This window comes from Cannabis sativa, chromosome 6 (assembly GCF_029168945.1).
Source record: "Cannabis sativa cultivar Pink pepper isolate KNU-18-1 chromosome 6, ASM2916894v1, whole genome shotgun sequence".
NCBI lineage: Eukaryota > Viridiplantae > Streptophyta > Magnoliopsida > Rosales > Cannabaceae > Cannabis > Cannabis sativa.
In genome coordinates, this window is record NC_083606.1 from 25798131 (window position 1) to 25825463 (window position 27333).

At 34.0% G+C, this 27333-nt stretch overlaps 1 protein-coding gene across 1 annotated transcript; it reads right to left on the reverse strand.

Annotated features, from left to right (window-relative positions):
* Positions 1-22270: 22270 nt before the first annotated feature.
* On the reverse strand, positions 22271-25554 carry LOC115724710 (chitin-inducible gibberellin-responsive protein 1). Its single transcript, XM_030654047.2, has 2 exons — positions 25097-25554; positions 22271-24358 (listed from the first exon to the last, which is right to left on the reverse strand). The coding sequence occupies exon 2, from the start codon at positions 24291-24293 to the stop codon at positions 22563-22565; it is 1731 nt and encodes a 576-aa protein (XP_030509907.1). The 5' UTR covers positions 24294-24358; positions 25097-25554; the 3' UTR covers positions 22271-22562.
* Positions 25555-27333: the final 1779 nt, after the last annotated feature.

Here is a 27333-nt window from a genome sequence, read left to right on the forward strand (position 1 = left end):
TATTATTAACCTTTTGTTTTTATTTTTCTACTAACGCTTTTGTCCATAATCACCTCCTTGTGGGATCGACCGCCCGATCTATACTACAACCACCGCTAGTGGAAGTCACATTTGGGCGTTAAACAAATTTTGATTTTTAACCACTAATCACAACCCCCAACTAGCTTATTGCTAGTCCCTAGCAATTCAAGCGGAGAAAAAGAATAATCGAGTTGAATAAACAAGTCAAACCACGCAAAAAAATCCAAGCATTTTCAAAATATTAGTAGAGAGTTAAAGATTGCTATCATGTTATTTCAGTTGTAACAACAGAGTTGTGTGTGTGTGTACCAAACTGTATTTATTTCAAGTCTTAACACAAATAGTATCGAAAAATCTCAAAAGTGTAAAGGTCTCAACTCCAATTTTTTTCACGGGTATTGAAAGTATTTATATTGGAAGGGTGACACTCTTTTGGAGTTGGAAATGTAACAATTAACGCACAAATGAGAGAGGATAAATTTTTTAGGACAAGCAATTTGAACAAATATTGATCACAAGATAGACATATCAAACCAATAGAATTCAAATGACAAACAACCTTTGGGATTACATGAAAAAACTCACAAAATAAAGAGCCAACTAACTAACTAATAAATAAAGAAATATAATAACAATTTTTTTTTCTTTAGAGAGACATGTGATGCTTCTCTTTTTTTTTTTTTTTAATTAAAAAAACTAACATGATTTTTTTTTTTTTTAGATATGGAAAGAATTGAGGAAAATAGAAATAAAATGATATTACTTTTGCTATTTTTATTTTTTTTTTATTTATTTTTTTTCTCAAAAAAAAAAAACAAATGGAGACTACTTGAAAATCAAAATAAAATGATGTTGCTCTTGTTCTTTTTTTTTTTTTTTCATTATATATATTTTTTTGATATATTTTTTTTTTTTGATTTGATGATCTTTTTTTTTTTTTACTTTTTTTTTTATTTTCTTTTTTTTTTTTTTTTTTTTTTTTTTTGACAAGAGACAACATATAAAAATAAAGATATAAGGAAATACAATAAAGTTACAAAGAAATAAACACAAAGGCTCTTTTGACATAAAATTAATCCCTCTAGTAAATGTCATGTTTGAAATTCCAAAAGTTTGACTTTACCAACTCAAATGATCAATGAAAGTTCAAAAAGTTGTTTTCTCAACTCTCACAACTCACCAAAAATGAAAAACTTTACACTCAAAATTTTTCTTAACTATATGTGTTTACAACCATTTTACCACATGTTTGGAAAGTGCACAAAAGAACTCTGAAAATCACAACTTGGTAACAAAATATAGCAAATATTGACTCAAACTGTAATTTTACTATCATGCTTGGATAATTTTGAAAAAATTTGACTTAAAAAAATTCAACAAGACAATTACAATTCTCTAAATGAACGCTCACCAGAGCTCATAAGACTCATGTAATTGGTTTTGATTAATCAATTATAATTCTCAAATTAGACTGTGTCTATTTGTGAAATTTTCACTAAGTAAGGGCAAAATTGTAAAGAAAGAGTTGTTAGGGGCATATTTGTTAATTATGATACTTTGTATGGTTCAATTAATAAATATGATAAATGACAATATTATTTAATAATTATTTATAGTTATTAAATAGTTAGAATTGGCATTTAAATGGTTGAATTAGAAAATTGGCATTTTTGAGAAAATTAGATACAAAAGTGTTAAAATTGCAAAATTGCAAAAAGCAAGGCCCAAACCCAATAAGCCATGGCCGGCCACTTTTTTAGGCATTTTAAACTGATATTTTTATTATTTTAATGCCAAATAATTCAAGCCTAACCCTAGTGGAATGCTATAAATAGGTAGTGAAAGCTTCAGGAAAATTACACTTCTGAATCAGAAAACCTGAGCCTTTCTCTCTCTACCTTGGCCGCCACCCTCTCTCTCTCTTCTTCCTTCATATTTCGAAATTCCTTTAGTGATTAGAGTAGTGCCCACACACAGCAAGCAATACCTCAATTATAGTGAGGAAGATCGTGAAGAAAGATCATCAGCAAAGGAGTTTCAGCATCAAAGATTCAGAGAAAGAAATCCAGGTTCAGATCTTGATAATACTCTGCTACAGAAAGGATTCACGGGTTAGAGATGTGAACGGAAGGAGTCATTTAATTCCGCTGCACCCAATGTAAGGTTTCTTAAACTTTATACGTGTTTATTTCATCGTTTTAGAAAGTTCATATTTAGGGTGTTAATAAACATACTTGTGAGTAGATCTAAGATCCTGGTAAAATAATTTCCAACAGATCGTACGTCAACCTTCTGTGGGATGGTGGTTCGAGTTCGACGGGCAGCATAGCTTCATAACCGTACACCATTGAGAATGGTGTCTGACCGGATGCTGTTTTTTCTGTTGTACGGTATGACCATAGAACTTCGGGGAGTTCTTCCGGCCAATCTCCTTTGGCATCTTCAAGCTTCTTCTTTAGTGTGTCCTTCAGGATCTTGTTGACTGCTTCAACTTGACCATTTGCTTGTGGATGTGCCAATGCGGAGAAGCTTTTGATGATGCCATGGTTCGCTCAGAAATCAGTGAAAGATTGACTGTCGAACTGCTTGCCGTTGTCCGAAACTATTTTGTACGGTAGTCCGAACCGGCATATGATGTTCTTCACTATAAAGTCTTGAACCTTCTTTGATGTGATAGTTGCGAGGGGTTCGGCTTCAGTCCACTTTGTAAAGTAGTCGACTGCTACCACCGCGTACTGCACTCCGCCTTTACCTTTAGGTAATTGCCCGATTAGGTCAATTCCCCAGATGGCAAAGGGCCACGGACTTTGCATTTGTGTCAGCTCGTTGGGCGGAGCCCTTCGTATCTTTGAAAATCTCTGGCATTTGTCGCACTTCTTAACGTAAGTTTTCGAATCTTCGATCATCGTCGGCCAGAAGTAGCCTTGCCTTAGAATTTTCTTTGATAAGCTTTGTCCGGCTGCATGATTTCTGCAGAATCCGTCGTGAACTTCATATAGAAGCCGTTCAGCTTCACTTGGTGTGACGCACCTGAGCAATGGCATTGAGAATCCTCTTCTGTACATGATTGCGTCTACGATGATGTACCGTGTTGCCTTTCTTCTCATTTTTCGAGCTTCATTTCGGTTATCTGGGAGTTCCCCCGAGTTGAGATAGGCTGCTATTGGCGTCATCCAGTTCGGAGATGTATCGATCATTTCGATTTCTTCCGTGCCGGTGATGCTAGGCTGTTCAAGAAACTGGATCGAGACCAGGTTTTCCTTGTCACTTATATTGATGCTCGCCAAACGGGCTAGCGCATCTGCAGTTGTATTTTCCTCTCTTGGAATCTACTTGAGGTTGTAGCTTTTGAATTGTGCGAGCAGATCATGTATTTTGCTCAGATATGCTATCATTTTTTCTCCCCGAGCCTCGTATTCGCCAGATACATGATTAACCACTAGTTGTGAGTCACTGCAGATCTCGATGTGCTCGACTTTCATTTCCTTCGCTAGTTTGAGTCCAACGATTAGGGCTTCGTATTCGGCCTCATTGTTGGAGGCTTTGAATCCAAATTTGACCGCTGCATGCAGGTGTTGCCCCCAAGTGTGACAAGGGCAATTCCTGCGCCGGATAGCTGATCTGTGGCTGATCCACCACGTGAAGCTTCCAGGTCGGCTTTCTTTCAGTGCTGGTCGGCTGTGGTGTTGGCTCCGGATCGCCTTCTGGGATGCTTTCAGGTTTTCCTGTGCATTCCACCACAAAGTCGGCCAAGGCTTGGCCTTTGATAGCTGTTCGGGGTTGGAAATTGATTTCGTACTGCCCTAATTCCACCGCCCACTTGAGTAATCGCCCGGAGGCATCTGGCTTTTGCAGTATTTGCCGTAGTGGTTGGTCGGTGTACACCCGAACAGGATGAGCTTGAAAATAAGGTCTTAGCTTTCTTGTTGCTAAGATGAGGGAGTAGGCGAGCTTTTCTATCAATGGATATCAGCCTTTGGCCTCGATGAGTCTTTTACTGATGTAATAGACTGGATGTTGCACGCCATCTTCTTCTCTGATTAGTACGGCGCTTATGGCATGCTCTGTTACTGCCAGCTATATCCCCAGTTCCTCACCGTCCATAGGTTTAGAGAGGACGGGAGGTTTTGCGAGCTGTGCCTTTAGATCTTGAAAAGCTCTTTCACATTCTTCTGTCCACTCAAACTTTTTGTTTCCTCGCAGGATGTTGAAAAATGGGACACATTTATCCCTTGATTTTGACACGAACCTGCTGAGTGCGGCGATTTGACTAGTTAGGCTTTGTACCTCTTTGGTTTTTGTTGGCGAGTTCATATCCAGGAGGGCTTGGATTTTTTCCGGATTGGCTTCAATTCCTCGAGCATTGACGATGAAGCCCAGAAACTTTCCCGAGCTGACTCCGAAGGATCATTTTAGGGGATTCAGTTTCATGTTGTATTTTCTGAGGACTTTGAAACATTCGTCCAGGTCATCTATGTGCCCCCAACCCTTTTTGGATTTGACGAGCATATCATCCGCGTACAGTTCCATATTTCTGCCGATCTGATCTTTAAACATTTTGTTGACAAGTCTTTGGTATGTAGCTTCGGCGTTTTTAAGACAAAATGGCATGACTTTGTAGCAGTAGAGACCCATATCTGTCCGGAAACTTATATGTTCTTGGTCTGGCGGATGCATCTTGATTTGATTGTAGCCCGAATAAGCATCCATGAAGCTTAATGTTTCGTGCCTGGCTATTGCATCGACGAGCTGATCGATTCTTGGAAGTGGGAAATAGTCTTTAGGGCACGCTTTGTTGAGGTCTGTGAAGTCAATACAGACTCGCATTTCTTGTTCGGCTTAGGCACGAGTACGGGATTCGCGACCTAAGCCGGGTAGAAAGCTTCAATGATGAAGTTATTGTTGCGCAACTTTTCAACTTTGTCCTTCAGGGCTACTGCTTGTTCTTTATCCAGCAATCTTCGTTTTTGCTGAACTGGCTGTATATTAGGATCGATATTCAGGACGTGCGAAATAATAGAAGGATCGATTCCGACCATATCCGCATGTGACCAGGCAAAAACATCCAGGTTTGCTCTCAGAAATTTGTCAATTCCGATTTTACTTTGACCAACAAACCCTTTCCGATTTTCAGCTCTCTGGCCGGGATATCTGGATCGATCTCGATCTCTTCTAATTCTTCCACAGGTTTAACATTGCTGCTTGGGTCCCCAAGTCGAGGATCCACATTTTCATCCTCGCCTTGGGCTGTTTCCTACTTGGGAATATGCATTCCCTTGTCTGGGCTCTGGCTGGAGGATACTTCCTTCTTACCCTTGGCCACTGCAAGGTTGTAACATTCTCGAGCAGATTGTTGGTTCACTCTAAGACACCCTACCCCATTTTTGGTTCGGAACTTCAGGCACGAGTGGAATATTGATGTGACAGCTTTTAAGTCGTACAAGGCTGGTCAGCCTAGCATTACGTTAAAGGCTGAAGGTGTTGGGTTTTGTGCCCTAAATAAAACCCTTTACAATCTGATTAGTTATCAATATAAGAAATTTGAAGTGATTTATGTTTGCATGAAATTTACATGCTAATGGTTTAATATGTTTATTACATTTACACACAAAATCTGTTAAGTCCAGATCATATGTTTATTCACAATTACAGTATTGTCAACACAGTGGAATGTGATTGTGATTATATGAATCAAAAGACTAAGTCCCTGTTTCATCAGTGTTTTGGATTTACACTGATGTGATAATCAGCGATGATGTGTACTTACACTAGGAGTAAGTGTTATGTTCTTTCCAAGACATTGGTAAAGTATACTAGTTTCGAATGTATGGAGTATACATTGGAATGGACCGATATTGAACTTAGTTAAGATATTATAAACTTACCGTCATATCTTTCCAAGTCAATATCAGTAGTTGATCTTAAGATCAAAAGAATCTAAATCCTGATATGCTTAGGCTCAACTCAGGAGTGTTATTCATGTTCTTTGATTTATTAGTTAAGCCTACTTTTGGGTCAGGGTGATACGTATATTTTGAGAACATGATAGTATGATTGAGTTGGAGTGCTGAACATAAATATGGAATCTATAGCTTCTACTGGTGTATAGAAGTCAAGTGATGATTCTCTTCGAGCTTAGTTAAATAGAAGTAAATGGATGAGTTCTTGTTTAAGTGACTAATTCTTGGATCACTAAACATCATTTACAGGTAGCTAAGTGTTTTAAGGGGTAAAATACGTTGAGGGGTGAAAACGGTAAAATTATCCCATCTCGATGTAGATCATCTATATAGAGGATCTTTAATCACAATAAGATTATAACAATGGTTAAATGAGATAGCATATCTGTTGGAAATTATTTTACCAGGATCTTAGATCTACTCACAAGTATGTTTATTAACATCCTAAATAAGAACTTTCTAAAACGATAAATTAAACACATATAAAGTTTAAGAAACCTTACATTGGGTGCAGCGGAATATAATGACTCATTCCGTTCAGATATCTAGCCCTTGATTCCTTTCTGTAGCAGAGCATTATCAATATCTGAACCTGGATCTCTTTCTCTGAATCCTTGATGTTGAAACTCCTTTGCTGATGATCTTTCTTCACGATCTTCCTCACTATGATTGAGGTATCACTTGATGTGTGTGGGCACTACTCATACACTAAGGATTTCGAAATTCAAAGGAAGAAGAAATAAGAAGTGGTAGCTAAAGATAGGGAGAGAGAGAGGCTCAGTTTTTCTGAATCAGAAGAAGTGTTTTTCCTGAAGCCTTCACTATCTATTTATAGCATTCCACTAGGGTTAGATTTGAATTATATGGCATTAAAATAATGAAAAAATCAACTTAAAATAGCTACAATAGGTGGCCGGCCATACACTAATGGATTGGGTCTTGCTTTTTGCAATTTTGCAATTTTAACACCTTTTGTATCTGATTTTCTCAAAAATGCCAATTTCCTAATTCAACCATTTAAATGCCAATTCTAACTATTTAAAAATTATAAATAATTATTAAATCTAGGAAACTTTATTCACATAGTCATGTTTACTTTTCAATGTGTTGACGGCACAATAAACAGGATCAAGTATGTGAAAAGGGTTTCAGATGAATCTATACATTATGTATATATATATAATCATGAAATAAATCATGTGAACCATGCAACATTACATGTTATTTCTGATCTATATTAATAAGTAAATCTGATTATATTGAAATGAGTTTTATTTAGGGCATAAAACCCAACATTATCTATATCGTGGAACATATAATATGCTCTATATAAGTCTGAGAGTGCAATTCTAAGTTCTAAGAGTGGATTCAACGAAGAATTAATAAGTAGGAATTTATTTAGTAAATTCGGTTCACTTATTGGAAGCTCAGCATATAGATCCATGGTCCCCATTCTAGTTGAGACTATACTACTTGTAAGACTCAATAATTGATTTGTGATTAATCAATTATCATTCTAAAGTTAGACTATGTCTGATTTGTGAATTTTCACTAAGCAGGGGTGAAATTGTAAAGAAAAGAGATTCTAGGTTTATTTATTAATTAAGAGACTTTATATGTCTAATTAATAATTAAATTAAATGATAATATTATTTAATAATCTATTTTAGTTATTAAATAATTAGTTTTGGCATTTAAATGGTTAGAATTGGAAAATTGGCATTTTTGAGAAAATAGAAATAAAAATTGTGAAAACTGCAAAAACCAAGTGAGGCCCATTAAACACCTTGGCCGGCCACATAAGCATATTTTTCAAATTGATATTTTCATTATTTTAATGCCAAATAATTAATAACCTAAACCTAGTAGTTGCCTATAAATAGAAAGTGATGGCTCAGTCAAATAACAAGTTTTTAACAAGCTTTCAAGCTATCTGTCAAAAAATTACTTTTTCAGAATAACTGAGCCTTCTACTTTTCTCTCTATAGCCGAACCAATCCCTCTCTCTTTTCCTCTTCATAATTTTGAAACCCTCAGTGATAGAGTAGTGCCCACACACAGAAAGTGGTACCTCAATCATAGATTGGAAGACTGTGAAGGATCACAAACAAAGAGAAGGACATTCGGGCTCAGATCTTGATAATACTCTGCAACAGAAAGGATACAATGGTTAGAGATCTGAGTGGAATGAGACATTATTCCGCTGCAACCAATGTAAGGTTTTCTTAACTTTATATGTGTTTATTTATCGTTTTAGAAAGTTCATATTTAGGGTGTTAAACAACATACTTGTGAGTAGATCTAAGATCCTGGTAAAATAATTTCCAACAGAAGGAACATCCAATATCAAGAATTGTGCCATGATAGTTATGCTCGTTGGAGCTTTTCCAACTGTGAGGGGTAGGCGGATTTTTCCCAGAGGCGCAACTCCTTGACCAGAGAAACCATAAACGAGCTGAAGGCATGGAGTTAAATCCTTGAGCTGGAAACCCATCTTCTCGTAAGCAGTCTTGAACAAAATATTTGAAGAAGCCCCATTATTGATCATGGTTCTGGACACCATTTTGTTTGCTATCTGGACTTCAACGACTAGCGGATCGTTGTGCGGAAATCTTATCTGGACAGGATCTTCGTCGTTGAATGTTATGGCTGGCTCTCCTGCTCGTGGAACTTTGGGCTTCCTTTCTTCCACGGCTAGGATGACTTCTTCTTGCTCGTACTGAGCTCTGCGGGCATATCGTTCTCGAGCTTTTCCCGTGTCTCCAACGATGTGCGGGCCTCCAATGATGACTTGCAAATGTCCATCTATTGGCGAAGGCATCAGATCCTGGTTGTTCTGACCTTGGTTGGCCTTGACATACTTCTGTAGGTGCGGGTTGTTCTTCTTGATCAGAAGTCCTATTTCCCGCTTCAGGTTGTAGCATTTGTTGGTGTCATGGCCGTAATCTCTATGGAACCAACAAAATTTCTTCATGTCCCTTTTGTTGGTATCTTTCTTCATGGGCCCGGGCTTCTTGTACGGAATTAGCGACTGAGTTGCTATATACACACTTTCTATATCCTCAGTTAGGATAGTGAATGCAGTGTGTTTGGCGCGATCACGGGGAGTCTGTCCGATTTTTTCGGCGAACATTCCCTTCTTCCAGTTCCCTTGCTTGTGGTTGTTGCCTGAACGCTTGCCACTTGAATTGCTGGAATATTGGGGAAGCTGGGCGGACGTTCCAGTAGAAGGAGCCTTCATTTTGTTCGGTTTTTGCTCACCTTCTGCTCGCTGAATGGCTTCTTCGAGCTTGATGAAACCTTTGGCTCGGTCGAGGAAATCACTCATTGAGTCGACCGGTTCGTTCTTCCTTATGTCCTTCCATAGTTTGCCAAGGACTTCAATGCCCCCCAGTATCGCGAATAACTTTCCATCCTCGGTTACCCGTGATACCTTGGTTGCTTCCATCATGAATATGCTGATGTATGCCCGGAGTGGCTCGCCTGGTCGCTGTTTTACTTCGACCAAATCTCCCAGATGCAATGGGAGTTGGCGTGAGGAAGAGAATTGTGCATGGAATTCCGAAGAGAAGGTTTTCCATGAACTAAACTTTCCTGGAGTCAACTTGAAATACCAGTGTTGTGTGGCCTTTGTCAAAAATTAGTATTTCTACGTTGTTTGTTATAAATTGTTTTCTTTCATATATTCTATATAAGTTGTCCCAGTAAAATCCAAATGTCTCTCTGAATAATGATCCAAATCTAGAGATCTTGGTACCGTTGAAAAGATAATTCAATTTTCTAAATGTTTTATGAAGAAACTATTCACTAATTATTGATTGTTCTAAGTCACAATTATTGTTTTATTGCTGTAGTTTAAAATCCATTTATTTCAGGATTTCTAAAAAAATAGTTTCGGTATAATATCTAAGTTATTTAAATATTTAAGATAAAATTTATAAATTTCTAATAAGTAAAATGATATAAAATAGTAAAATATCATTTTTCAAACTTATAATTTATAAACAATTAAATATTCAAGAAAATAATAAATTTTTGAATTTAAAAATATTATGGTTAAAATATCTATAAAAATATCTAGGTTAATTTCAAATTTATTAATTATTTAATTTATCATATAAGATAATTTTAATATAATATTTCAAATAAAAAAGATAAAGTTATCTTTTAATTTAAAATATGTCAAATATTTAAATATCTGATCTTATAATTAAATAATATATAAATATTAAAGAAATTAACAAATTTTTAAATCTGACCATAATTTAAAAAATAAAATAATCAATTTTTAAATTTAAACCTCAAAATATCAAAAATTAATAATAATCTATTAAAAATAAATATTATTAATTTAAAAAATGATATTTAAGTTTAAATATATTAAAAAAATAATATTTTATTTTAATTTAGGGTTTGAAAATTGCAGAAAATCAAAATTTGGGGAAAAATCCCACAAAAATTGCATTTGGCGTGTGCAGGCTGCCCAGCCACGAGAGGTTGCAAACAGCGTAGGATGCGCGTGGAACAGAAACATCGCAGGGTCCCGTGTGCGGCACATCACGGCGCCAGTAGCATGTGACACGGGCGGGGTGTAGGGTCTTGGGCGGGCGGGCGAGTTCAGACAAGGATTTTGTCTGAGATACGTGCGCGCGTGGACGTGCCTTGTCCGAGCGCCTGGTGCACCCGATGCACCTACTCGACACCATATGCATTCAATTTTTCAAAACACCATAACTCTCTCATTTTTTATCGGAATTGAGTTCCGTAAAAACAAAAGTTGCTTAATTTTTCACAAGGAATCCAAATAAATTTTTTTCAGAAAGAAAAAAAATGTTTTCATGGAAAGAATTCTTAAATCACATACATTCATCAAATAATCACATAAACCATCATGAAACCATCCAAATCAACACAAAACATCGTTTTAATTCAAATTTCATCAAAGTAAATCATTACCATGGCTCTCAGGCCAGTTGTTGGAATTATTTTACCAGGATCTAGATTTACTAACAAGTATGTTTCATTAACATCCTAATATGAATTTCTAAAACATTAAAATAAACACATAAGGGTTTAAGAAAACCTTACATTGATTGCAGCGGAATATAATGACTCCTTCCGTTCAAATCTCTAGCCCTTGATTCCTTTCTGTAGCAGAGCAGTATCAAGATCTGAACCTGGATCTCTTTCTCTCCTTCTTGTTGATTGGATTCTTCACAGTCTTACATACTATGATTGAGGACCAACTTGATGTGTGTGGGCACTCACTCTATCACTAATGGCTGAAATTATTTAGTGAAGAAAGGCTATAGATTTCGAATTGAAGAAGAAAGAAGAAGGAAGAGGTCTCATCTAGGTTTTTAGCTTTGGAGGCATTAGTTTAGATGAAGAGACCACAACCTTCCTTTTATACTATCTTCGATAGGGTTAGGGTTGAATTATTAGGAATTAAAAAAGAATAAAATATTGGGAAAAAAACAACCTTGGCCGTACAAGATAATGGACCTCTTTCTAGTTAGATTTTTGCCACTTTATTTCAACCACTTATTCTTCTTTTCAATAATACCATATTTTCCAATTCAAACCTATAAATGCAAAAACTATTTATTTAATAAGTAAAATAATTATTAAATAAAATTATCACTTATAACATTTATTAATTAGACTCCATATAGTCTCTTAATTAACAAATAAATCCCAAAATACTATTTATTCACAATCAAACCATAACATAGTGAAAAATTCATAAACTAGACATAGTCTAATTTTAGAATTAAAATTGATTAATTAAAATAAATTAACTGAGTCTCACACGCAGTTTGTCTCAACTAGTATGGGGACCATGGGCATATATAACTAAGCTTTCAATAAGCAGACCTAGAATTTACTAAGTAAATTCACTAACTTATTAATTCCTCATTGCATCCACCATAGAACTTGGAATTGCACTCTTAGTTACATAGAACGCTCTATATGTTCCACGATATAGATACGCCATTAATTATCCATTGTTATAATCTCAATAATCAATGATCCTCTATAGATGATCTACATTGCATAGGGATAAAATTACCGTTACACCCTTTCAATAAATTTTATCCTTAAAACACTTGGCCACCTATAAATGATATTTTAGTGAAATAATATAAGCACTAAAATGAGATCTCAATCATTTATCTCTATTCAGTCAAGCTCGAAGGAAATCATCGTTTCACTTCTAAATACCTATAGAAGCTATAGATTCTATATCTATGTTTAGCGCTCCCACTCAATTTTACTATCGTGTTCCCAAAATGTACGTATCACCCTGACCAAAAAGTAGGCTTAACTAACAAATCAAAGAACACACATAACACTCTTGAGATCGAACCTAACCATGTCAGGATTAAGATCATTTGATCTAGGATCAACTAGGTGATATTGAATTGAATAGATATTACAGTAAATTTATCATATCTAATCAAAGTTCAATATCGGTCCCTTCCAATGTATACTCCATACATTTGATACTGGTAAACTTTACCAATACCCTAGAAAGGACATAACACTTATCCAAGGTGTAAGTATACCTATCGCTGATTATCATGCTAGTCTAAATCCAGTGAACTGACAAATCAGGGAATTAAACTTTTGAACATATAATCATGATTATATTCCACTATGCTGACAACACTATAATCATGAACGAATACATATGTTCTGGATCTAATAGAATTTATACATTAAATATAATCATGAAATAAATCATGTGAACCATGCAACATAAAATAATTTCTGATCTTTATTAATTAGTGAATCTGATTATATTGAAATGCGTTTTATTTAGGGCACAAAACCCAACACTAATAAAATGTGCTAAGTACGAAGCCTTAGGTGGGTGAAAGGTATGCCCTCACCCACACATGTGCCTATAAATACCCCTATTTTTCATATGTAAAGGGTGAACATTTTTTACTTACAGAATCTCTGCTGAAATTCCTAATTCTTCTTCTCCAAGAGAAACAAAAAGAATACAGAGCTAATATTCATACTTTAACACTTGTAATACGTAAACACTCACTAGTAAATGGACCTTCGATGGAAGTAATGGCCGAAAAATATGCTCACAAATAAATAGAAGCTGAAACCTTGAATCCACGAAAGGATAAAGGTAAAGGAAAGGTGGGTGAGTGTTGAGATTTATGCCCTAAATAAAACTCATTTCAATATAATCAGATTTACCAATTAATAAAATATCAGAAATCATTTTATGTTGTATGGTTCACATGATTTCTTTCATGATTATAGGTTTAATGTATAAATTCTATTAAATCTAGAACATATAGTTATTCATGATTATAGTGTTCTCAACACAGTGGAATATAATCATAATTATATGTTTCAAAGATTAAGTCTCATGATTTGTCAGTACAGTGGATTTACACTGACATGATAATCAGCGATAAAGTTTACTTACACCATGGATAAGTGTTATGTCATTTCTAAGGTATTGGCAAAGTATGCTAGGATAGAATGTATGGAGTATCCATCAGACTGGGATGATATTGACATTAGATAAGATATCATAAACTTACTGTTATATCTATCGAAGTCAATATCACTTTGTTTATCTTAGGTCAATAGATCTTAATCCTGAGATGGTTAGGTTCTGACTTAAATATATTATTTGTGTTCTTTGAGTTGTTCGTTAAAGTTGTCCAATTGGATTGGCCCAATACTTACATCTTAGGAACATGGTAGTATAATTGAATATGAGCGCTAATCACAGATATGGAATCTATAGCTTCTATAACTTCTAGAAGTGAAACGATAATTTCCTTCGAGCTTGGGTTAACGCGGTAAATGGTTGAGACCTCATTTCAATAATTATATTAGTTTACTGAAATATCATTTACAATTAGCTAAGTGTTTTAAGGATAAAATACATTGAAGGGTAAAACGGTAAATTTATCCATATTCGATGTAGATCATATATAGAGGATCTTTGATTATTTGGATTATAACAATGGATAATTAATAACGTATGTATATCTTGAAACATATAGAGCATTCTATGTAATTAAGAGTGCAATTCCGAATCTATAGTGGAGTCAGGAAGAATTAATAAGTTAAAAAATTTACTTGGTAAATTCTAAAACTACTTATTGGAAGCTTGATTATATAGGCCCATGGACCCACACAAGTTCAGATTATACTATTTGTAGACTCAGTTAATTGGTTTAATTAATCAATTATAATTCTAAATTAGACTATATCTTACTTATGAATTTTCCCTAAGTAAGGACTTCATTGTGAAGAAAAGAGTGTTGGGTTTTATGCCCTAAATAAAACTCATTTCAATATAATCAGATTTACTTATTAATATAGATCAGAATTAACATTTAATGTTGCATGGTTCACATGATTTATCTCGTGATTATATGTACATAATGTATGAATTCATCTTAAACCCTTTCACATACTTGATCCTGTTTATTGTGCTGTCAACACATTGGAAAGTAAACATCACTATGTGAATAAAGTTTCTTAGATTTATCAGACATAGGGTTTTACTGATATGATAATCTACAACAGAGTTTACTTGCATTTGGAGAAATGCTATGTTCTTTCTAGAGCATTGGTTAAAGTAAAGCTCAGGTTGAATGCATGGAGTATGCATCGGAAGGGACCGATATTGAACTTTGACTTAGATTTATTAAACTTACCGTAATATCTATTCAAGTCAATATCGCCTAGTTGATCCTAGATCAAATCATCTTAATCCTGTTATGATTAGGCTCGATCTCGAGAGGCTATTCGTGTTCTTTGATTTTTTAGTTAAGCCTACTTTTAGGTCAGGGTGATACATACATTTTGGCAACACGGTAGTGCAATTGAGTGGGAGCGCTATCATAAACATGGAATCTATAGCTTCTATCTGGTGAATAGTAAGTAAAGGATGATCTCCTTCGAGCTTGACCAAATGAAAATAAATGGTGGAGATCTCATTTCACATAAGCTAAAATATCATTTATACGGCGTTAAGTGTTTTCAGGATTAAATACATTGTAGGGTGTAACGGTAATCTAATCCCTTTACAGTGTAAATCATTCATATAGAGGATCATTGATCAAATTAGGATTATAACAATGGATAACTAATGATGTGTCTATATGGAGGAACATATAGAGCATTCTATATACTGAGAGTGCAATTCTAAGTTCTATGCGTGGATTCAACGAAGAATTAATAAGTTAGTGAATTTTAGTAATAAATTCTTGATCTACTTATTGGAAGCTCGGTTATATAGACCCATGGTCCCCGCACTAGTTGAGATCATATTGCTTGTAAGATTCATATAATTGGTTTTGATTAATCAATTATAATTCTCAAATTAGACTATGTCTATTTGTGAAATTTTCACTAAGTAAGGGCGAAATTGTAAAGAAAGAGTTTATAGGGGCATATTTGTTAATTATGATAATTTTTATAGTTCAATTAATAAATATGATAAATGACAATATTATTTAATAATTATTTATATTTATTAAATAGTTAGAATTGGCATTTAAATGGTTGAATTTGAAAATTGGCGTTTTTGAGAAAATCAGATGCAGAAAAGATAAAACTACAAAATTACAAAAAGTGAGGCCCAAATCCACTATGCATGGCCAGCCACTTTTGTAGGGAATTTAAACTGATATTTTCATTATTTTAATGCCAAATAATTCATACCTAACCCTAGTGGAATGCTATAAATAGATAGTGAAGGCTTCAGGAAAATTACACTTCTGATTCAGAAAAAACTGAGCCTCTCTCTCTCTCTCCCTATCTTTAGCCGCCACTTCCCTCTTCTTTTCTTCTTCAATATTTCGAAATTCTTAGTGTGAGAATAGTGCCCACACACAGCAAGTGATACCTCAACCATAGTGAGGAAGATCGTGAAGAAAGACTTTCAGCAAGTAGGAGTTTCAGCATTAAAGATTCAGAGAAAGAGATCCAGGTTCAGATATTGATAATGCTCTGCTATAGAAAGGAATCAAGGGCTAGATATCTGAACGGAAGGAGACATTTAATTCCGCTGCACCCAATGTAAGGTTTCCTAAACTTTATATGTGTTTATTTCATCGTTTTAGAAAGTTCATATTTAGGGTGTTAATCAACATATTTGTGAGTAGATCTAAGATCCTGGTAAAATAATTTCCAACAAAGAGGTTTTAGGGTTTATTTGTTAATTGAGAGACTTTTTAAGGTTTAATTAATAAATAAGTTAAAAGACAATTTTATTTGACATTTAATTATAATTATTAAATAAATAGTTTTGATATTTACAGGATTAAAATTAGAAAATATGGCATTAGTGAAAGAAAAGATAAATTATGAATAAAATGCTAAAATTGTAACTATTGACGTCCACTATTGGAAGATCAAGGCGTTGATTCTTCAAGCAAGTTCTAGATTAGATGTTCGCTGTTTATACAAAAAGAATCAAGGATACCTTGATAGGCATCAAGAGGTAATGGAATTTCTTTCAATAGATTAGATTTAATCTATATTCATTATGTTGAGATCCTTGAGCTTATGGTTCATATTAGATAAAAAATTATTTTATTAAAATTCCTTTTCTGCTTTTATAACTCTAGTATGGACCATAAAAACTAATAATTGGTACCAGAGCAATCTTCATAATGATATATTAAATACGGTGTTGGGTGATTATACATTTATATATATATGTTGATATATTGTGAATAGATCGAATTAAGTTTCTTATGTATGAATGTAAATCGTTAATTATATGGTAAATTTGGGTTAAGAATTTTACAGTTTTATTAGAAAAATTATACAACCATGTTTGTAGTATATGTTTTGATGTAATTTTTGTTGGATATATTTTATCAGGATCTAGATTTACTAACAAGTATGTTTCATTAACATCCTAATATGAATTCTAAAATAATGAAATAAAAACATAAGAGTTTAAGAAAACCTTACATTGGGTGCAGCGGAATATAATGACTCCTTCCGTTCAGATATCTAGCCCTTGATTCCTTTCTGTAGCAGAGCATTATCAATATCTGAACCTGGATCTCTTTCTCTCCTTCCTTTGATGCAGATTCTCCTTCTTGTTGGATGGTTTTCTACAGTCTTACACACTATGATTGAGATACCACTTGATGTGTGTAGGCACTCACTCATTCACTGAAGGATTCCGAAAATAAAGAAGAAAAGAAGAGGGAAGTGGCAGCTAGAAAAATTTCTGTGAAGGAATGAGATGTATCATCTTTTCCTGAAGCCATCACTTCATATTTATAGGTAACCACCTAGGTTTAAGTTAGAATTATTTGGCATTAAAATAATGAAAAAATAAATGATAAAATCCATTAAGTGTGGTCGGCCATGGGCCTTGGATAATGGGCCTCACTTATGCAATTTTGTTGTTTTATCATTTTTGCATCTCATTTTCTCAAAAACGCCAATTTTCAAATTCCACCATTTAAATGCCAATTCTAATTATTTAATAACTAAAATTAATTATTAAATAATATTGTCATTTAATATATTTATTAATTAGACATATAAAGTCTCTTAATTAATAAATAAACCTAGAATCTCTTTTCTTTACAATTTCGCCCTTGCTTAGTGAAAATTCACAAAGTAGACATAATCTAACTTTAGAATTATAATTGATTAATCAAAATCAATTAACTGAGTCTTACAAGCAGCATGGTCTCAACTAGTATGGGGACCAAGGGTCTATATATCCGAGCTTCCAATAAGTAGATCAAGAATTTATATCTTAAATTCACTGACTTATTAATTCTTCGTTGAATCCACGCATAGAACTTAGAATTGCACTCTCAGTATATAGAACGCTCTATATGTTCCACGATATAGACACGTCATTAGTTATCCATTGTTATAACCCTAATGTGATCAATGATCCTCTATATAGATGATTTACACTGTAAAGGGATTAAATTACCGTAACACCCTACAATGTATTTTATCCTTAAAACACTTACCCCTGTATAAATGATATTTCAGCTAAGTGAAATGAGATCTCCACCATTTATTTTTGTTTGGTTAAGCTCGAAGGAAATCATCCTTTACTTTCTATTCGCCAGATAGAAGCTATAGATTCCATATTTATGTTAGCGCTCCCACTCAATTGCACTACCGTGTTCCCAAAATGTACGTATCAGCCTGACCCAAAAGTAGGCTTAACTAACAAATCAAAGAACACGAATAACACTCTTGAGATTGAACCTAATCATATCAGGATTAAGATCATTTGATCTGGGATCAACAGGTGATATTAAATTTAATAGATATTACGGTAAATTCTAACAAATCTAATCAAAGTTCAATATCGGTCCCTTCCGATGTATACTCCATACATCCGATGCTGGTAAACTTTGCCAATGTCCTGGAAAGGACATAACACTTATCCAAGGTGTAAGAATACCTATCACTGATTATACCATGTCAGTCTAAATCCAGTGTTCTGACAAATAAGGGAATAAACTTTCGAACATATAATTAAGATTATATTCCACTGTGTTGACAACTCTATAACCATTAACAAATTGATATGTTCTGGACTTAAATAGAATTCATACATTATGTACATATAATCATGAAATAAATCCTGTGAGCCATGCAACATTAAATGTTATTTCTAATCTATATTAATAAGTAAATCTGATTATATTGAAATGAGTTTTATTTAGGGCATAAAACCCAACAATTTTATTTTAAATTTATTTGTAAATTTTTGTCAAGAATTAAAACTTCAACAATCCACAATACCTTTAATGATGAGTGAGCTCGGGTTTAAGGAGTAAACCCCAATTTATCGAGATGACAAGTTTTGAACCTTGAATAACGAGCCACGATCCCCGATGGGTTGCAGTTGCAAGACATGAAGCTCAAAAGGGTCTAAGCACGTGATTTTCATGCGTGCATGTGACCCATGCAGCCCCATGCACGTGGAGAAAAGGAGGAGGACTCGAAGTCAGGCTCGGGTTTGCACCAAAGCAACCGTAGGGACCCCATGGTCCCGTAGCCAGAGTAAAAGCAATCGATTCGCCCTCTTGGCCCATGGTCGACGAAAGTGGTGGAAGGACCACCGTGATCCATGAGCTCCTTGGAGGAGCAATCGAGTCTGTCGACCTATTTGAGTCACAAACAAAGCCTGGCTCTGTGAACTCCACCACCATCGTCGGTGATGCACCGGCGACCTCCTTCCCCAGTCGACCAAGGTGGTCGACGACCACCACTCGACGCCACCACCATAAACAGCCAAAGGCTGGCCCCTAATTCATGTATATGTATGTATATGTGTGTGTATATATATTAATTTATTTATTTTACTAATTAGATAATTAATTAGAAAAATAAAATATGGGATATTTTGATATGTGCATTTTATTTTTATTTTAATACGTTAAAATAAATTCTTTTTCAAAAAAAAAAAAGTGGTTTTATTATTACTAGAATTGATACTAAAGGCATCTCATCCCTTTAGTCTTTAATTCATACTTAGTTTCACACGAAGAATTTAGGGGTGCTCAAGTATTTCTTGGACGCTGACGTTACTTAGAGTAAACAATGTATTTTTCTATCTTAAAGAAAGTATGTACTTGATTTGTTAAATGAGACAGAAAAACCTTGTAATGATCCAATGAATCTAGCTATGCATCTTACACGTGATGGGGAACCATTTGAATATCCTGAAAAATATCGCAGATTGGTTGGAAAGTTGAATTATCTAATTGTGACTCATCTAGATATTGTATTCCCAATTAGCGTTGTTAGTCAATTTATGTCTTCTCCAATAATTTATCATTGGGTAGCATTAGAGTAAATTTTATGTTACTTGAAAGGAGCACCAAGATGAGGTATAGTTTACAAGAATCATGGACATACCTAGTTTTAGTGTTTCTCTGATGCAGATTGGGCAGGCTCCAAGGTAGATAAACGATCCACTTGAGGATATTGTGTATTTCTTGGGGGCAATCTGATCTCTTGGAAAAGTAAGAAACAAAATGTTGTGTCTAAATACAATGCTAAATCATAATATAGAGCTATGGCACAGTCTGTGTATGATGTAATATGGATTTATCAGCTTTTGACTGAATTCGGGTAAAGACTTCTATTCTTGCAAAATTATGGTATGATAATCATACTGCTCTTCATATTGCCTCAAATCCCGTGTTTCACGAGCGAACTAAGCACATTGAGATTGATTGTCATTTTGTTCGTGAGAAAATTTAATCAGGCCTGATCTCCACAGGATATGTGAAGACTGGAGAACAATTAAGATATATTTTTATAATGGCTTTGCATGAGGTGCGGGTTGATTATCTTTGTAACAAGCTGGACATGATTAACATCTATGCTCCAGCTTTAGGGGGAGTGTTAGACTACTAATTGTATATTAATTGTAAACTTTAGAGTAAATTGTATTTAGTAGTTTCCTATTTAATCTTCTAGCTTTGTATATAAATATATACTATGGAATACAATATAGAATTTATTCACCATTTTCTACCTAGACTATTGTCTAATAGGATTCCTACTATGAACAATCTTCAAAAACATAGTCTTCTCAATGATATTTTACGCCTAATTTGTTCTAGTGATTTTGAGACAATCCATCTTGCTCGTTTGGGCCATAGCAAACTTGCCCCAGATAAAAAGCTTTGTGCCTTTAAACTTGCTAATCTATCTACAATTGTAAGTGACATCTATAGTTTCATTTTCAATTTTTAGAGCATCTTCAATATAGTGTTATGTATTTTTTAGCCCATTTCATAAAAAGAACTTCGTATAATGTGGTTTAAATTTAATACATGCTAAAAAATATGTTAAATTTGACAAAAATATAGTATGAGCCAAAATTTACACCACAATAAATATCATTTTTTTATTTAATTTTTTACCAGTTAGTAATGTAATTAAGAACTTTTTATGGGTTCGTTTGGTACGCTGTATTACATTGTATTGCATTGTATTGTATAATATTATATTAAATTATATTTTATGCAATATTTTTATATAAAACTATAAATAGTATTGACTTTTATAGGCACCTAAATATATAATATTTTAGTATAAATTAAAGTTTAATATAGTATTATATAAAAATATGATATATAATCAAATTCAATATAATATAGTACGACCTAATACAACATACCAAACAAGCCCTATATTTTTATTTATATATTTTATATAGTTTTTATTTACTTTCAATAAAAATTAAATATTTTTCTTGACTTTTTTTCTCTCATTTCTATTAAAATAAAGTTTATTTTATCCCTAGTGCATTAGACCACAACTGTACAATTTGAGCAAAATACAACATTGATTTATTTTTTGAACCCAATTTAGCACAAATTTACACTATCCATTGAAAATGGTCTTATTCAACGACTTTCTTATAGCAAAATCGAATTGATTATTTTTACTTTGTGGCACGTAATGTACCGTCATAATAAGCAAGTTCATAAAAATTATGTTATCCGCTGGAATTCATTGGTCCTTGGGCAGCAGACTTCCTACAGCCTTACTAGGTTGAGAACCGTCGGGATCCTGCTCATAATCTCAAGCATCCAACTCAACATAGGGACGATGCTACACCTCATTAGAGTCCTCATGTTGTTGGCTTGCTTAAAGTCAACACGGATGCTTCTGTCGTCGCCATTGGATGCTCTTGTGGCCTTTGTATGATTGTTCGGGACTCCAATGATGAGGTCTTTGCTTCTACTACTTGGAAGGTGGACGGTGTTCTCCAATCTGAATGCGCAGAAGCTCTTGCTATTAGTAATGCTATCTCTCAATGTATTACTTTTGGCCTTCACAACATTCAATTCGAATTCGATTGCAATAGCTTGATTCACAAGCTTAATAATTCAATGGTTTTAAATTTGTCTTTAAGTTTGATTCTAGATAATATTAGAGCTTTATATATACATTTTAATATTGGGAATTTTATTTTTTGTTCTAGAACTGTTAATGTAGTAACTAATACTCTTGCTAAAGCTAGTATAGTTTGATGGTCTAAACATTCAAATTGTATCAGAAACTTTATTTTAGCAAATGCCATTTATTAATGAATTCTTCTAGCTCTCAACCCCCGAGTAATCTTCTCATTGGTGGTGTTTATTGGCTATTTTATCAATAATAATAATAACATTTTTCTAATTATGGTCCCAAACACCCTTATCGTTCTCTATTTCTCTGGTTTTCTTTCTTTTTAATAACAAAAATGCAATGAGAAAGATTTCATAGAAGCATCAGAATACAACCGTTAATCAAACTAATGAAATAGAACATTTTATGTTATAGTACATCAGCCACTATGATCCACAACTATGGTATATAAACCACCGAGTAAATCTCGAATAGCCCTTCTCCTACATTTCTAATAAAAACCTCTCAACATAAAAGAATCGATTAAATAAAAAACTTGTCAACTATTTCCTGAACCTCTACCTCTAGTTTTTTTCTTCTTTTTTTTTTTTCCCTATTTCCTTCTTATGATCTCATTGTAATATTTTCTCCTATATAAAACATTGTTAACTTGATCAATAATCAGTGCCAAGCAGAAGCCGAGATCAAGTTTCTATCTTTCCACCCCAAAAGCATAGCCCCATCTTTCTCTGCCAATGTATAATGCTCAGAATAACACCTCAGAAGGCTTCTTATGACAGAGTTGACATAAGAGCTCAAAGGGTATTGCTTAAAACCCGCCATGGTCAACCTTGACTTCCATTTTCCCAACAGCTCATGTCGTTCAACTCTTTCCCTGCCTTCACAAGCCACCACGTTCACTATGTCCCTCGCCAGACAATGCTGCTCAACACTGATCCTATACTTTGAGTCTCTTGGAAGTGTCACGTCTATGGACTCAAACATCGCCAAGTAAAAGTCCATAGCCTCCACGAATCTGTGGAAAAAAGGTGTTGTGTTGGTGTTGGACTCTTGCTCCACCAAAGTCACAACTTTTGGGTAGAGAGACTTCACCATTCTCAGAAGCCCGTCTCTAGGATTGGTAACGTCAACACTTTCGTCCGGAGTGTGGTGGAGTTGGAGTGGGAAGTTAACAGCCAAGGCCTCGCCAGGCCGGATATCGAGCATTTCTCGGGTTACATCAGGTGCAAAAACAGGCACTGCGTTGAACTCAACTGGGATTTTGAAGTCTTGTGAGATAGCCACTAGTCTTTTTCCCACAGCCTCTAGTCCATCGCCTCTGGCATAATGGTTTACAGGATCATCTATGCCTGTAATTCTCACGTGTGGAGGGCCATCTGGTCTAGCCGCCAGAGCTTGGAGCAGCGTCAACCATTGTGTGCCTTGAGCTATCTGAAAGTCAACAATATGAATTCTATCTTCGTTTCTACAAGCTTCAGCTATGGCTCCATTAGCTGCCATGTAACCAAATTTCAAGTAAGGACAGATTTCATAGAGAATTTGCATATAGGAAAGTAACTCTTTGCTTTCTGGCTCTCTGCATCTGAGTGCTCTGTATATGTTGGTCCCTGATGCCTCTTTCCTAGCCACCATTCCTTCAACCATGTATGCTCCAAGGCGCTGGATTGGCTCCCCACTAATGGAGACGATAGCACGGGCTTTTCCGATTTGTTTGTCAAATGTTTCGATATCATTTTCAGCCAGAGATTTGGCGCAGGCAATCAGGAGGTTCTTCAGATTATCCAGGGATGGCAAGCCCTGCTGATGCAAAGAGTCTTCCTCCATTAATTTGTGACGCTTTTCAGTTCGGGCAACTTCAACAGGCTGCCTTGGCCGAGAGGCAAGAAATGTCTGGCGCTGAGTTAGGCCTGGCTGTTGTCCTCTCGGCCTCTCAGCTTTCCATGACTGTTCAGAGGGACCTTCCACATGCGAAGGTTTCCGTCTAGTTAGCCGGTGTTCATCAACATCATCGTCAGGGCCCATTAAAGCAGTCTCTAGCTCAAGCAAAGCGTGTTTGAAGTTCTGGCTAGAATTTGCATTCTGCAATAGGGACTTCCCACAAGGATAGAGGCAGTAACTGTTGGTGTCAAGTGGAGAATTGCAAGGAGGAGTACTAACTCCCGATAGATTGTTCTCCGTGGAGCTGTACTGCTCTTGGCTATCGCTCAACGTGGTGAGGGAGTTATCTGAATCGAAATTAGTAGAAAAGGGCGAAGAAGGCGAGTTTCCAATGTCGAATTTCAGCGATCCGAGTAGTCTGTTGGGCAATGATGGCACAGTTGTGGGATGAGAAGTTGTGTAGGGAAGAGCCGCACCAGTTACACTGATACCAAATAGCTGGTGGGAGTCCATACTATGATATTGGCATCAGCAGTATCACTTGGGACTTAACTTTCAATATAGTCCTTGGCAAGAATCTGAAATGTTAGGGAAAAGGCTCGTTAGAATATGCATGCTTTAAGGCTGGCTAATTTACCAAGCATCAAACCCATATCTCATCAATCAATAACGATAGGAAGGAAAATTGGAATTACCATTAAAGTAGTCAAGGAAACAATCAGCAAAACTATGGTTGTGACCTTTAAGATTAAAATAGTCCAGAAAGAAAAAATAGTTTTCTTTTTTTTTTTTTTTACTTGAAAGGACTATACATAGATAAAATGAAATTTTTTTAATAATTTTATGAAGAAACCTCGGTGCCTCGGTCAAATATAATATGACAAATTTGATACTACACAGGCCATGCTTTCAAATCAAGAAAAGAAGGGCTTTGAAAACCAGGAAGGTTGAAAAATATTAAGGAATTACATAAGCCTGCAAGATAATCCTATCTGTTCTACTAACATACACAAATACATGTATAAATATATTATATATTTATGTGGAATAAATTAGTATAATTTAGTCAAATTATCAACAACCCAATATATTTTTCTTGAACCTCAAATAAACAAAATATTAAACTATCCAAATAATTTTTCTCCATTTTCTTCAGCCCCAAATAACCAACCAAACAATCAACCCCCCACCCCTAAAAAAAGGAAAAACAAATTAAAAACTTTAGCCATAGAAACACTACAAAACTATAACGAAACGGGCAATAAAAAACAAATAGAGATGAAATCTTTAATTAGAAAGTTTCAACAACATCATACCCGAAACTTCTCTTTTATTTTGATCTTATGGGCACTAGAAAACTTTCTGGGCTTCTCGAGGTCTCTCTGTTGAAGTTTTTCGAGCCTATTTCCCTTTGACTATCGCCAATCTCTAGTTCAAGCCTAAGACTTTATTCTTCTATCAAATCCTGTTGTACCAAATTTTCCAGAGTTTGCTTTTGAATTTCTGACCAACCTCCTTTATATACGGTAAGAGGGGGAGAGAGAGAAAGAGAAAAGAAAGAGAGTTTTGACGGTCGGTTTACGAATGTAACGGTAACGACACCCGTAACGTTAGTTAGAATGTTGATGAGTTTATATGTACGTCGTACTCGTAGTGCAGAATTAACGGAAGTTGACGGGCGAAAACGTTAACGAATTCCGACCATCTTCTCAATGCCACACGTTGTAACGTTAGTAGAACATTCTTCGTTTTTTCCCCCTTTGAACGAAGTTGTTCAGTGTCCACTTTCCTTCACGCGCTGCTTTACTTACGTAGATGTGACACACCAAACTAACCACCAATGCATTCTCATCCTCTCACAAATATTCTCACGTGTCTAACTTTATGCCTTATTTCCCTTTAATATTAGTGCTACTGTTTTCGATAATACAAACTTTAAAGTTTTTCAAAAATTTAAAGTGATAATACTCTTCCAACATATGATTTTAAATATATATACAAATATAATAAAAGGTTGTAGTTAATACTCTTCTTAACGTTAAAATAAAATAAAAACTCTAAACCTTAATTTAGAAGGATGGCAACTAAAAGAAATGGTTTACATTCTCTCTTTAAGCACTGGTGGCAGTCTTGGTTGAAAGAGATTCTTACATCTAAACTATAGTAGCAGACATTGACATTACAGGTTGTACTTAAGGGTGTGTTTCGGGTGTATTTAATAGTGATTGTGTAATTATTAGAATAGTAATTATAGTAATCTTTATATACAATGTGCCTTTGGAAATGATATGCATTTATAATTTTTTATTTGGTAAAATAATTAGCATTTACACAAGAAAATAATATTTTTTTAGTAGTTACTATTCATAATAAAAAACTTTTAGTAATTATACAATGTAATTACACTCAGTTTTAATGGGGATTAGAGGGTACCTAAAATCCTTCAATTATCTTTAATTACACAATTGCAATATAATTATAAACAATTATAGTAAATGACCTCAAATTATAAGATTATATTACTAAATGTCCCAATTTCAAAACTTGTAGCAAAATGGTCATTTTTTTTAGATTATTTATTATTTATATTGTCTTTTGCCACATAAGAAAAATTAATAATTTTTTTCATAATTTTTTAAAAAAATTAGAAGCAAATTACTTAAAGATTATAGTACATCTATATTATTTTTGTTAATTTTTTTTTATTTGAAAGTTATGTAGATTTTTTTTAATTTTTTTATGAGTTGTTGTGGGTTGTTGGTAAATAGATTTTGTTGTACAGTATATTTCTATTTTGTTGTTGGTATCTTATTATTCTTAGATGATATTTATTTTTTATTTTACTATGTATAATAGTGGTATATAATTTTGTTAACATAATACAAATATTTTAACGTATGTATATAATTTTATTAGCATGCTACATATATTTAATTTATTATTTTTATATATTTTAATTGTATGATATATATTTATTTTAAATATTATTTGTATATAATTTTGTTGTCATGGTATATATATTTTAATTATGGTATATAATTTGGAAGTTTTTTGCGGCTAAACCCTCTCAACTATTACTCCACTTGCACTTAACCCTCTAAGCTTAAATTTGGATGGTATACAATTTTTTAATAATATTATATTATTTTGTTTTAATTTTTATTGTAGGTATATATATATTTTATTGTATGGTATATGGTTTTTGTTGTCTATAGTATACCATAATAAATGATGATATTTAGTTTTTATTTTATTATATATAAATTTTTCGGTTTGTAAACATATTTTAATAGTGGTATATATAATTTTGTTAGCATAATATATATATTTTGAGTATTAATTTAGTATTGTTATAATTTCTTTGTGGTATATAATTTTATTACTACGGTATATTACTTTTCAATGATACGATATATCTAATTTTGTTGTATATATATTTAATGATCTAATATATTAATTCGTTTATGTTACAATATAATAATATGGAATGCTAAAAAAAATTATATAACTTAATTTAATTATTATATTTTTGTTTTAAAAAAATAATATATAA